A 12,861-nucleotide genomic window follows, 5' to 3' on the forward strand; every position below is an offset into this window, starting at 1 on the left:
ACCTGTAATGAATTCGTAATTAAGCGGTGGATTAGTAATTGTGATGGTGAAGGACCGTCTTCATAATGGCTTTGAGCACTATGGGACTCAACATCTCTGGTCATAAGTCCCTTGAACTTAGAACTACTTAAACCTAACTAACCTAAGGACATCACACACATCCATGCCCGAGGCAGGATTCGAACCTGCGACCGTAGCGGTCACGCGGTTCCAGACTGAAGCGCCTTTAACCGTACGGCCACACCGGCCGGCCCGTCTTCATACTTTGGCAACATGTAGTCGTGCCCACGGTAGCAATTTCAGAGAGGCGGTAAATTTTTGGAAGAAAAATCTCGCCCGAGTGTATTTCCTGTTAAATAAACAATAATTGTTTTACATGTGCTTCAAGCTCAGCATATACTGAAGAATCTGGCTGCGTTAGCAGTGAAAGTGGTCTTATTACTACGATATATTTCGGAAATATGGGTGGTTGGCTCACTTTTATCTAGCAAAACTTTGCACAGTTCTGGTGGAAGTAGTACCTACGCGCAAATCCAACCCGAGAAGTGGCTCCTCCATGCAGTTATAGGAGCATTTACAGCTTAATGCAGAATCCTAAACACGGAACACTTTTTTTGTCATATGCTCAATGCATGAAAATCACGGCTACGACAGACCGGGTTCTCAATAACTAAGCGAGGTGGTGCCGTGGTTAGCGCACTGGACTCGCATTCGGGAGGACGACGGTTCAAATCCTCATCCGGCCATTCGATTTAGATATTTCGTACTTTCCCTAAATCGCTTAAGGCAAATGCGGGGACGGTTCCTCTGAAAAGGGAACGGCCAGTTGCTTCCCCATCCTTCCGTTATCCGAAAAAAAAAATGATTCAAATGGCTCTGAGCACTATGGGACTTAACTTCTGAGGTCATCAGTCCCCTAGAACTTAGAACTACTTAAACCTAACTAACCCAAGGATATCACATACATCCATGCCCGAGGCAGGATTCGAACCTGCGACCGTTGCGGTCGCGCGGTTCCAGACTGTAGCGCCTAGAACCGCTCAGCCACCCCGGCCGGCCCGTAATCCGAGCCTGTGCTCTGTCTCCAATGACCTCGCTGTTGCAGAGACGTTAAAATTTAATCTTCCTACCCTTTTTTCTGGATACCGCGCCGTTGAATTCGCTTTCTACCCAATCCTCAATCCACAATGAATTGAATGTTCAACTGGTCACATGGCTGCAGTATATTATTGTACGAGGGGCATTCAGTAAGTAATGTAGTCCTTTTCTTTCTCGACCAGTTTTGGCTCAAAAAATGCGGAATTTGTCGTGGGAAATGGTGGAATTTTCCCGCTTCAGACCCTATAGTTTCATGGAGTTCCGATGGGTGGCGGTGCTATACGTAGCTTTTAAAACAGAGTCCGTGACGGAAGTGCGTTCCAAGGAGAGAGCTGTCATTGAGTTTCTGTTGGTGAAAAACTACAGCATCGCAGATATTCATAGGCGCTTGGACACTGTCAACGGAGGTCTCGCACTAAACAGTCGTTGGGCGTGGCGTCTGTCATCATCGCAACAAAGTCGCGCAAACCGTCCCATCTCCCGCCTGCCACTCGACCGCACGCTGCAGTCTTGGAACGTGCGGACACTCTCATTCAAGGTGATCGACGGATCACAGTCAAACATCTCGTTGCAAAACTGGACGTCTCTTTTGGTAGTGCTGACACACCCGTCCACCAGGTGTGTGCCCCCTGAGTTTTTTGCCGCCTAGCAGAAGACCGTAAAGAACAACGAAGGACCATCTGTGCGGAAATGCTCGCGCATTACGAAGCTGATTGTGACAATTTTTTGTCGAACATCGCCACAGGCGATAAAACATGGGTTGATCACTTCGAACCGGAAACGGCAAACCATACAGTGGCATCCCCACCCATCTGTTCGGAAGAAAAAGTTCAAAGCAGTACCCTCAGCCAGTAAAGTCATGGCGGCGGACTTCCGGGCGTCTGGAGGGGTTGTTCTGTTTGATGTCCTCCCTAGTGGTGCAACGATCAACTGTTAAGTGTTCTGTGCTATCCTCAAGTAACTGAAGAAACGACTTCAACGTGTTCGTCGCCACAAAAATGCAAACGAACTTCTCCATCACGACGTAAAGCCTGAAGCAAGTCCGCGCACCCGAGAACAGATCACGAAACTTCATTGAACTGTTCTTCCTCAACCACACCACAGCCTGGATCTCGCACTTTCCGACTACCATCTGTATGAATCAGTGAAGGATGCCATCCGCTGGATGGTGGGCGGTTACTGATTCAGCAAGTCTTTGGCTCCGACGTCAACCAGTAGTGTGATAACACGCAGCCATACAGGCCATCTCAGTACGATGGGGTAACGCCGTCGTACTGAACGGAGATTATGTTGTAAAATAGACTTTCTAAGCCAAAAGAGTAGGGAATAATTGGTGTTTCGCAATCCTGAACAAAACCGACCTGCTTTCAGAAAAAAAAGGTGTGGCATTACTTGTTGAGTGCTCCTCGTACTTGACATTCGCTTAGCTCCTGAACAAACGTGTGCACTGTTTCCACAGATCCAGAAACACGATGCTAATTGTCTTACTGCATTTCTGGGCGCGTCTTCGTCGCACAGCCAGATGAGAACAGCAGTTCGTCTGTGGCGTCCGCTGGGGCGGCGTCTCCGCGCAATGGCGGACTTTCTGCTCTTAATTTGTAAAACAGCGCACGGTCTCCGGGCAATTATGTCGAGCCAGAGTCGCTCATTTAACGCGCCGGCGATTAGCATTCTAACTAACATAGGCTAACGACCGCGGCTCCATGAAATCGTGTCACCGCCATTAGTGGATCTGCATATTTCCCGAGAGAACGTTAATGGTTTAATGAGGGCCAGGACGAGAGGTACAGTCGCTCCGCAAGATACATGTCAAAGGGGACGACTGCCCGCGCTGTGCACACCATAGGCACAAAATGTAGTGGTGCAGCATAAAATATTAATTACTAGTACTGAGTTGGTGATTTTAGCAAAGGATAAAAATTCCACTCCCAGCAGTGTGTCGGCAAAGTGCAGAAAACGTAGCAGATGATACGGAAAGCAAACCGAGCCGTTGCTAACACAGTTGCTTCGAAAATAGGAGTATAGTTAATTACCTGATACGTATTCGTACTTATTATGCCCCCAATTGTCGTCCTCAGAAGTGTTCGTCGAAGCCAGCGCATTAACGGGACGGAATATAAATTCTACAAACGACGTAGCATTAAGCTTTTAAAATTATTGAGTGATAACCAATAAACAAAGATAGCTAAATGATCAAAATAAAATCACCGGAAACTTGTTTTTAATTTCATTACCATATCATTACGCATGCGCATCTTGTCTCTGCGTGCTTTTAACCACTTCACATGTGGGACTTGGCCCAAATTACAACATTTAAAAGTAACCGTTTTACGATGAGCCCCATTAAAAGCTAGAGCATGCAAACGCGGCGCGGAAGGAGCAAACTACATCAAATGAGAACATCAATATGTAAAACGCGCGCAACGTGCTCTTTAAAGACAGCGACCAAGGGCTTCGGCCCCGGCCTGTAATTCTCGCCTAGGGCGACTTCCGGAAAAGGGAGAGACCCGCATTTTTATATTCAGTCTCTGCTATCTATATCAACTTCATAACTCTGCGTTTACAGGATGATGGCCCCTACTTCTTACCAGAAAGTCCCCACAGTCCTACAAGCGTGAATTGCCAGGGAAAATAGTGCTTGCGTTAGTCTTTATGCCTTGTAACTTTATTTCCTTCTTCACAAACAACGCTTGACACGTCGCTATCAGTAAGATGTAAAATGTTGTCACAGACTCCCAGAGTTAGCAGCATCCATTAAACCGTTGCCGAACTCCTCATAAGAATTGCTCTATTACATGTATTTGAGACTAACTTGCAGCATTTAGCAATGCTCCTGAGGAACTGTTGGTACTCCCTATATCTGAGTTACGGAAGAATTTCGATCATCATATCGACAGTGATATTCTACATATTACAAGGGAAGGATATTCCCAAGGAGTCATCGGTTTTGCTCGTGTTTAATGTAGTTATACTACACATTGGGAAGTAGCAGATGCTTCTGTACTGCAATGAGAGACTCCGTTTTCGAGGAATCGAGATTAAAAGTTTTCGGCCCTGTTGAATACCATACGAGAAGAACAGCGCTCTAATAGCGGCATTAGCGTAACTGACCAAGGCGGTAGACACAAGTTTTGCCGTTCTGCGTTAAAGGCAGGTTTTTTCTTCTACTGTTTCACCAAACACGTGTGCCGCTGCTATGAGTGGAGTTTCTTCGGAAAGTAACGGTAATGATAATGATTTTGGTAAATTCGTGAAGCGGTGAAATCAAGCTGTAATAAGGAATAGAGAAGAAGTTTACATATATTTATAGATACATTCATGTGCGTATTGCAGAGATGTCATACCAGGCTATATCTCCTTTGAATAACTTAAGCACATTTGCCACATACGCATGACTATATCGATAACTGTTAATTTCATTACGATTCCTTATTATACCTTGGTTATACATCGCCGCGAATGTATCATTATGATCATCATTGTTGCTATAGTGCCTTTCCGAAGAATCATTATTTGCCGAAGGTAAACAAAATAACATAATTATAAAGCTGAACGGATTGACTTCTTGCCTCTCATCTTTGCCGGTTGCGTTAAAGCTGCAACTCGACGGCAGCTGGTGTTCAACAGACTTTGAACATCGATTCCTCAAAAACGTTTGAGGATAGCATCTTACTAGAAAAAACATTTGTTACATTTGATATGTACTAAAGTCGCGAGAAAGATTAGAAAAATCGGTGATCTGTTCGGTACGCGCTTTTCTCGACAGTACCTACAGGTTAAGTCGTACCATTACTGGGGGTGGACAGAAATATGGAAACACCAAAAACACATTACCATGGATAAAAATATGTTGGAAAACAGTTGACAATCTAAACAGCTTCCAGTCGTCACGGAATGGATAAATATAGGTCCTCCTTAGTTTTCAAGGAAATCGTATACCATTCTTCCTGCAAAAAAGTGGCAAGTAGTGGTAACGATGGTGCAGGAGGATAGCGATTACGCACCCTTCTCTCCAAAGCAGACCACAAAGGCCCAATAATATTATTATCTGATGACTGTGGTAGACAGGGAAGATGCGACAGTTCATCCTCGTGCTTACAAGACCAAATCTGGACGATAGGAGCTACATGAACAGAGATCCTGTAGTCTTGGAACAAAGCATTGCCACTGGGGAACGAACACAGTACCATGGGATGGACCTGATAGGCCAAAACGGTCATATAATGCTTGGCAGAAATTCGATATGGTAGAGTAACAACAGGGCTCATAGAATACCATGATATGGCTGACCAAATCATCACAGAACCCCAGCCACGTTCGCTATTGGGACGTAAACACGCCCAGAAGTTGTAAACATTGTGAAACAAGACTCATCCGACCAAATGATTTTCTTCCAGTGCTCCACAGCCCAGTTTTATAGCTTCGGCGCTACATCTACATGGATACTCTGCAAATCACATTAGGTGCCTGGCGGTAGGTTCATCGAACCACCTTCACAATACTCTATTGTTCCAATCTCGTATAGCGCGCGGATAAAACTAACATCTATATCTTTCCGTACGAGCTCTGATTTCCATTATTTTATCACGGTGATCGTTTCTCCCTATGTAGGTCGGTGTCAACAAAATATTTTCACATTCGATGGAGAAAGTTGGTGAGAAGATTCCGCCGCAACGAAAAACGCCTTTGTTTTAATTATGTCCATCCCAAATCCTGCATCATTTCAGTGACACTCTCTGCCCTATTTCGCGATACGACAAAACGTGCTGCCCTTCTTTGAATTTTTTCGATGTACTCCGTCAATCCTATCTGGTAAGGATACCACACCATTCAGCAGTATTCTAAAAGAGGAGGGACAAGCGTAGTGTGGGCAGTCTCCTTAATAGATCTGTTACATTTTCTAAGTACCCTGCCAATAAAACGCAGTCTTTGGTTAACCTTCCCCCCCACAAGATTTCCTATGTGTTCCTTCCAATTTAAGTTGTTCGTAATTGTAATTCCTAGTACCGAGTTGGATTTATAGCATTTAGAACTGTATGATTTATAGTGTAACCGAAGTTTAACGGATTCCTTTCAGGATTTATGTGGAGTAGCTCGCACTTTTCAGTTGCCAATTTTCGCACCATACAGATATCTTTTCTAAATCGTTCTGCAATTTTTTTGATCTTCTGATTTTGTTACTCGATAAATGACCGTCATCTTCAAACAACCTCGGAGGGCTGCTCAGACTACCTCCCAAATCGTTTGTATAGATACAGAACAGCAAGGGGCCTGTAACACTACCTTGGGGAACGCTGGGAATCACTTCTGTTTTACTCGATGACATTCCGTCAATTACTACGAACTGTGACCTCTCTGGCAGAAAATCACGAATCCAGTCACGTCTGTTACGAGCATTTGCATCACAGTTGAGTGGTTTTGGAATTCCAGCTCGCTCTGGAGATGCCTCCATATGGAGCTCCCTTTGCGTTGTTCGAGAATACAAAATTCAGTTTTGCAGTTACTTTTGCAGCTGTCGACCTCTAATTTTTCGCCACAGTCCACTTAATGACCATTTACCACGATCACGCAAGACATACTTTCGTTCGCCTTGTGACTTAACGGATGATGCTTCTGTGCTTTCCCTGTACGCGGTAGAAATCTTCGATACGGTGCCTCTTGAAACACCGAACACTTCGCCTTCCTTGGCCACGAAAACACCCAACCATAGGAGTACCAACCATTTTTCCCACGTTCGAATTCACTTAGCTCGGAGATTATGTTCTTAGAGCTAAAGAGAACACTGTTCTGACCGCGGCTGACACAATGTGTTGCGGACACCGCACAGGTGTCGTCCACGGCCAAATACAACAGCGCAACCTGCAGGTTTGCCTAGCAGAATGTACTTACATTCAAGCATGGATTTCTCGTGGTGTTTCCATATCTTTGATGACCTGAAACTTCAGGTCATCAATTGCATTCTGTGACACGCAGTGACGGAACGTACAGGGGTTGGACAAAACCTTAATTCATAAACAAAATGTGCTGAAGATATGAAAGGGGGTAAGTAATGCAAATTTCTTAAAATTGGCATAGAAGTGTGATACGTATTTGAAGAATTCGAACTATTTGCACTAGTGAGATGTGGAAGTAGAATGTAGAACGTCAGAAAAATACGTGAAGATAATTCAAAGAATTAGGAAACAAGAGACAGAGAGAGTTTGAACGAGAATGGAGGGGCTAACATAGTAAGTGACTCCGTCGTAGTTGCTAGAACAGAAGGCATTCAGTAGGCATTGTAACAGCTCCCTAACGGCGATAGTGACGTTGGAATAAACGCTATTAATGCGACCGTAAAGGGCGTGCTGGTGGCGTCTGCTCTTCAGGGGCAGTATATCAGAGGTGGTCGTTACATATATCGACCCTATGGGGTAGAAAGTAGACACTAAACCGGGGCGTTTACGGCGACGTATAAGAACAATACGGGCGGCAGGCTGTCGATTCTTCAAGAGGGATGAACCGGTCCAGACGGTGGGCTTTGTCAGTACAAAGCCCGAAGCTAGTCCAGGGCTTGCACAAGAAGGATTGGATGCACTCTCGATTTTTTTTGTACGTGCCTGACTGTTGCCTGTTGTTCTCTGGTGAACGGTGACCTCTACGGACAATCCTTTGAACGTATTATATGCTGCTTCGCCTAAATCAGAAATTTCGTTCTGATCATTCTACTGGAAGATTTTCTCCTCTGATACACACTTCTCCCCTAACGTACAGCTGAATCTTTTCCACAGTATTTTGGATTAACGTCGCGTCGGCTGCATGATCATTTGATGCAGAGAACTAGCGCGGATGAAAATGGAAGATGAAAACTGTTGTTAACAACTGTAAATATCACTCTACATTCGCACTGATCTGATTTAGAGTTACCGAAGAAATCTGTATGGCCTAGCGGCGACTTCAGCCCCTTTCCTCCCGCATAGCAGTACAGTGCCTTAATCGCTGTACCATGTTGGTCGGTTTTCCTAAATGTGTCAGTCTGTTATTAAACGTTGCAGCAAAGGCAACGAGAATGACTGAGCTTAATGACAGAAGACATCTGAAAGCTTTTTGTACCCGCACACGATCTTTGTATTACACAAGTAGTTCCAATATGTTACTACTATTCCATTTAGATACACTTTTTAAATATATTCTACGTATTTTTATTTCTTTTGATATAGCTCATAATTGTTAATGACATTATTGAGTAAAGTCATATTCCTTTAGATCAAATTCTTACATTATTAACAGAACATTTTGTCATACACCATGTTCAAATTTTACAACGATGCCGAAGATCTTAGTTTATTTCTTTCATCACGGAGATGAAAAACACACACAGACTATAAAATTTGATTTTGGTGAAATACACCACAAGCTATTGTAACGTGTATGTTCAATGGTACTAAGTCGCTTTCAGTTTAGGATCAGCAGGGATACATTCGTTCATTGCATAAATTTCGTTGTTTACCTTGCTGTTTCAAATGCACATTACTACATGCCCACTCAATGATTTTACTTGTGATAACGAATAACTCTTGCTAATTATTCGTTTACTGATACAACACTGAATTTTTTTGACCTCATGCGCTACAAGTAGGTCTTGGTTCAAAACTGATGTAAGTAATTTATGTAAATGGCGTTTTTTAATTATTTACAGCAGTCTTCCTAATGAGGGTGTTGCAGTTTGATTACTGTTCGCTAATCTTTTGGAACCCTACCAAAGTAACCTTGGGTGTGATCTCGGCTGAAAGTCGCACCAGTCGAACGTCTCTTGCTATATTCCTCGTTATTCGCCTTCTGTTATTAGTTAAATGCTTTAGCTAATATACGACCTCGCACTGAAGTTACTGAAACCAAAACATTCGTTTCATTTGCAGTTGGTGAGTGCAGAAAAGTGTAATGCTCTTCTTAAACGAACCAGCAAGGTATTACTGCAAAGCCGTCATTTTAACTGCCTGTGAATTAGAATCCAGTGTCTTTATCCACTACGTTATCTCACACGGATCGCGACTGATTTATTCCACAAATATGTTATTTCACGAGGAAACTGGCGTACGCGGAGGAACTGGACGTAGTGACTGTTCTGAAGAGATACTATCAGACAAACATACCATCTTTCAAATGGCTCTGAGCACTATGGGACTTAACAGCTATGGTCATCAGTCCCCTAGAACTTAGAACTACTTAAACCTAACTAACCTAAGGACATCACACAACACCTAGTCATCACGAGGCAGAGAAAATCCCTGACCCCGCCAGGAATCGAACCCGGGAACCCGGACATACCATCTTTGCTCGGTGGTCTGCTAAGTGGGAATAGTCTCCTTGAAAGTGACAGGAATGGGAACAGTGAAGATTGTGTCAAATGAATAGATCGTTAATTTGTCTTTACAGATCACGCTTAAAAATATCACTGCAACCTTCTGATCATTCTGCAACTCTGCAGATGATTTGTTGCTAATCGGAGCCGGTGTGTACTTTCTTCTTTCGTGTACCTTTAATGTTCTGTAACGCAACCGAGCAACTCCTCCCTTGTTTACTTTGTTCTGCTTGTACACATCGGTCTGCAAAAAACTCTCCGATCAATAATTTACTGAAGAAAGGTCGAGAGACCTTCCTGGCCAAGCAAAACCAGCGCGACCGACGCAATGGTCAGGATACGTTTCATTCAGCTACTGCAGTATTTGACGTGAGGAATACGCAAGAGGTCTCTATATAGTATACAGTACACCCAAAATCACCCAAATATATATTTTCATTCAAAGGAATGCAAAAATTTGCATGTCACGACATGCATCTTTCGAGAGCGTGTTTATTATGTTACTACGTCAATCACTGTTGCAGTACGCGCATGCGCGTGTTTTCCGCTTGAAGGAAGCATATATCCTGCAAATTACGTCTATCGTTTGCTTATGCAGAATTTATCACTTACCACCATCGTCAGCGATGACAACTCGCAACAAATGAAATAGAAATTCACTAAACAACTCGCTACGATCGCGTTTAACGCTCGCATTAGCTACGGCATTCAGAACAGCACGCTCAGAACACTACTGAACGCTCATTGGCTGTTGGAGTATGCGTGACGTAGGTGCGCAGAACAAGCGTGAACTCGATCTTCGTCGTTCGTGACTCCAACTATAGTACCCGATAGCGGTGTTCCGGAAACTGTTCGAGTAAATGAGTGTACGGTCCATTCTGTCTGCGTTCAACCGCGGTGCGTCTTTCTCGCGTGTGACTGCGTGCGCTGCACATCCGCGGCGACGCGGTGCACGCAGCGAGCGGACAGCAATGCAGCAGGTTGTCGGCGGACAGCGGGAGCTGTGAAGATCGCGCGGCGATGCGGTCGGCGCGGATCAGAGGTTGCGGCCGGGCCTTCGTTAGCCACCTGGGCCGGCGCGCGCTATCTAGATGTCCGCTCAGCGGCCACTCTAATTACCGCCAGCTCTGTATAAATCAGGTGCCGGCCCGCTGACGCCGGCGACAGCCGCGGCCACCCTTTGTGAGCGCCGCATCTCGTTTTCTGTATTCGGACTACCCTATCGCCAAAGTCATCTGCGATTTCCGGAGCGGGCACGGCCATTAGGCAGCCGGACAATGAGGTGGCGGCGGCTGCATTTGTCATTGGCCGAGCTCCTTTCGTGCATCCTTAGCAGACTGGAACAAAGTCCGGGCAATTTTTATATCGTTCCTGGTCTTATTTGGCCGGTGAACGGCAAGGCAGTATCACGAGCCCCCAGTACAGAACTTACCACTAGCTGTCCAATCTCCCGTGAGATAGGCAACATGCTCACATCTCTGCTTCACACGGTAAGTCGCTCAGGACTCATTACATAAAGTGACACTTGTAATTTGGGACGGAAGTAACCTCACGCACGAAGCTAATTTACCTCTATGCTATATTTAATTTGGAATCTCAGTAGTGATAAAACTTGAATGTGGTGTGCGCACTGTAAGACCTTCGGTACACACGCCATCAGATTATTTGACTTGTCGCTCTAACGAAGTAGGCGAGTGTCAGCAATATGTCTCGTGGTCTTATCGTGGCGTGTTTATCTTCTGCCGTTAGGTCAGGCGATAGAAATGCCACTTGCACGCTTAGAGTAGCAGATTGACGGTGACCAACTTTACACAGTACACAGAACTTGATTAATTTTCACACACATTTATTAAAATAATAACAAGCATAAAATAACTTAACTTGGTTCTGGATGCTATTTACAATGGACAGTCTGAAGTTCCTTTGGTCTTGGTACGTTAATCTTATTCTCACATATCTCTGATACTTGACAAAGTGTCTATACATTTCTCTTCATGACTATGTACAAGAATATGATAATCTTATTAGGCGCAGACTGAAACTTGACTATAGACTGGTACAGACTAATGTAGACTGGTACAGACAGGTGCAGACAAATGCAGACTGACTAATCAGAGGTCTGTACACTCGTTGTAATACCTCGAGCGTTCGGGTATCACTGCGCGAGTGTGATTCGCGAGGAGAAAAGGTTCTACGTTAGCAGCAATCTCATATTAATACGTGGATCGGCGGAAGCAGAATTTGGTCCGTCTCTATGACAGCGCCATCTCGTAGAGCGGAGACGGATGAGCGCTGCGCCTGCGCTGTTGTGCTTAGCGGGGCGCGCTCTAGTGGGAAAGTTGTGTACGCGCTGACTACGCGGAACACAACACTGAATAAAATATATTTTGTCCAAGCGATGCTTCATAACTCGTAAACAAATGAAGAATTTTTTTAGCATTAAGAGCTGCTAACAAAGAAATCTTTGGTAGGCTATCTTCTTCTGGTATAAAGCGTGTATCTGCGACTAATACGACCTATTCTTGAGTACTGCTCGAGCTTTTGGGATCCCTACCAGGTCGGATTGAGGGAGGACATAGAAGCAATTCAGAGGCGGACTGCTAGATTTGTTACTGGTAGGTTTGATCATCACGCGAGTGTTACGGAAATGCTTCAGTAACTCGGGTGGGAGTCTCTAGAGGAAAGGAGGCGTTCATTTCGTGAATCGCTACTGAGGAAATTTAGAGAACTAGCATTTGAAGCTGACTGCAGTACAATTTTACTGCCGCCAACTTATATTTCGCGGAAAGACCACAAAGATAAGAGAGATTAGGGCTCCTATAGAGGCATATAGGCAGTCATATTTTCCTCGTTCTGTTTGGGAGTGGAACAGGGAGAAAAGATGCTAGTTGTGGTACAAGGTACCCTCCGCTACGCACCGTATGGTGGATTGCGGAGAATGTATGTAGATGTAGACTAAACGAAAGGCTATATATTTTATGAATAAAATTCCGTCGACTGTTTCTATTTCAATTTTTACGTTGTTCCCAATGCGTATTTTGGAGCGGAAACTCAATCATCACCGTTTTCAACATTCAAATGACGCTTTCCATCTTAAAGTAGTGAACCAGTCGAACTTGGATGTTGTGCCACCGTTTCAAGACGTGAAACCTCACGTGAATGACAAACTGCCTATTGGCTTCTGTATGGAGTTCTTCGGCCGTCGTTCATCTTATGATTTTACTGACGTTTCGCCAGCACGAGTGGCTCGCATTGTCAAAGCTTCACCCTCCATTGCCGGTGGTTCATTAGATGAACGTCGGTCGAAGAACCCGATACAGAAGTCAACAGGCAGTTTGTCAGCAAGTGGCCACGAAAGCCTTAACAATTTTGCCTCATGTGAATGTTAAAAAAAACCTAATGATACAACTTTCGCTACGAAACAC

General features: G+C 44.5%; 1 protein-coding gene across 1 annotated transcript in view; it reads right to left on the reverse strand.

Moving 5' to 3' along the window:
- Window positions 1-226: 226 nt before the first annotated feature.
- Window positions 227-12,861, reverse strand: part of LOC126474768 (ena/VASP-like protein) — an 85,301-nt gene continuing 72,666 nt past the window's right edge. The window contains exon 4 of the mRNA XM_050102244.1: window positions 227-349. Within this exon, the coding sequence (XP_049958201.1) occupies window positions 227-349 (123 nt within the window). The remainder of the gene's footprint in view (window positions 350-12,861) is intronic.

Source organism: Schistocerca serialis, chromosome 4 (genome assembly GCF_023864345.2).
Source record: "Schistocerca serialis cubense isolate TAMUIC-IGC-003099 chromosome 4, iqSchSeri2.2, whole genome shotgun sequence".
Classification (NCBI taxonomy): domain Eukaryota; kingdom Metazoa; phylum Arthropoda; class Insecta; order Orthoptera; family Acrididae; genus Schistocerca; species Schistocerca serialis.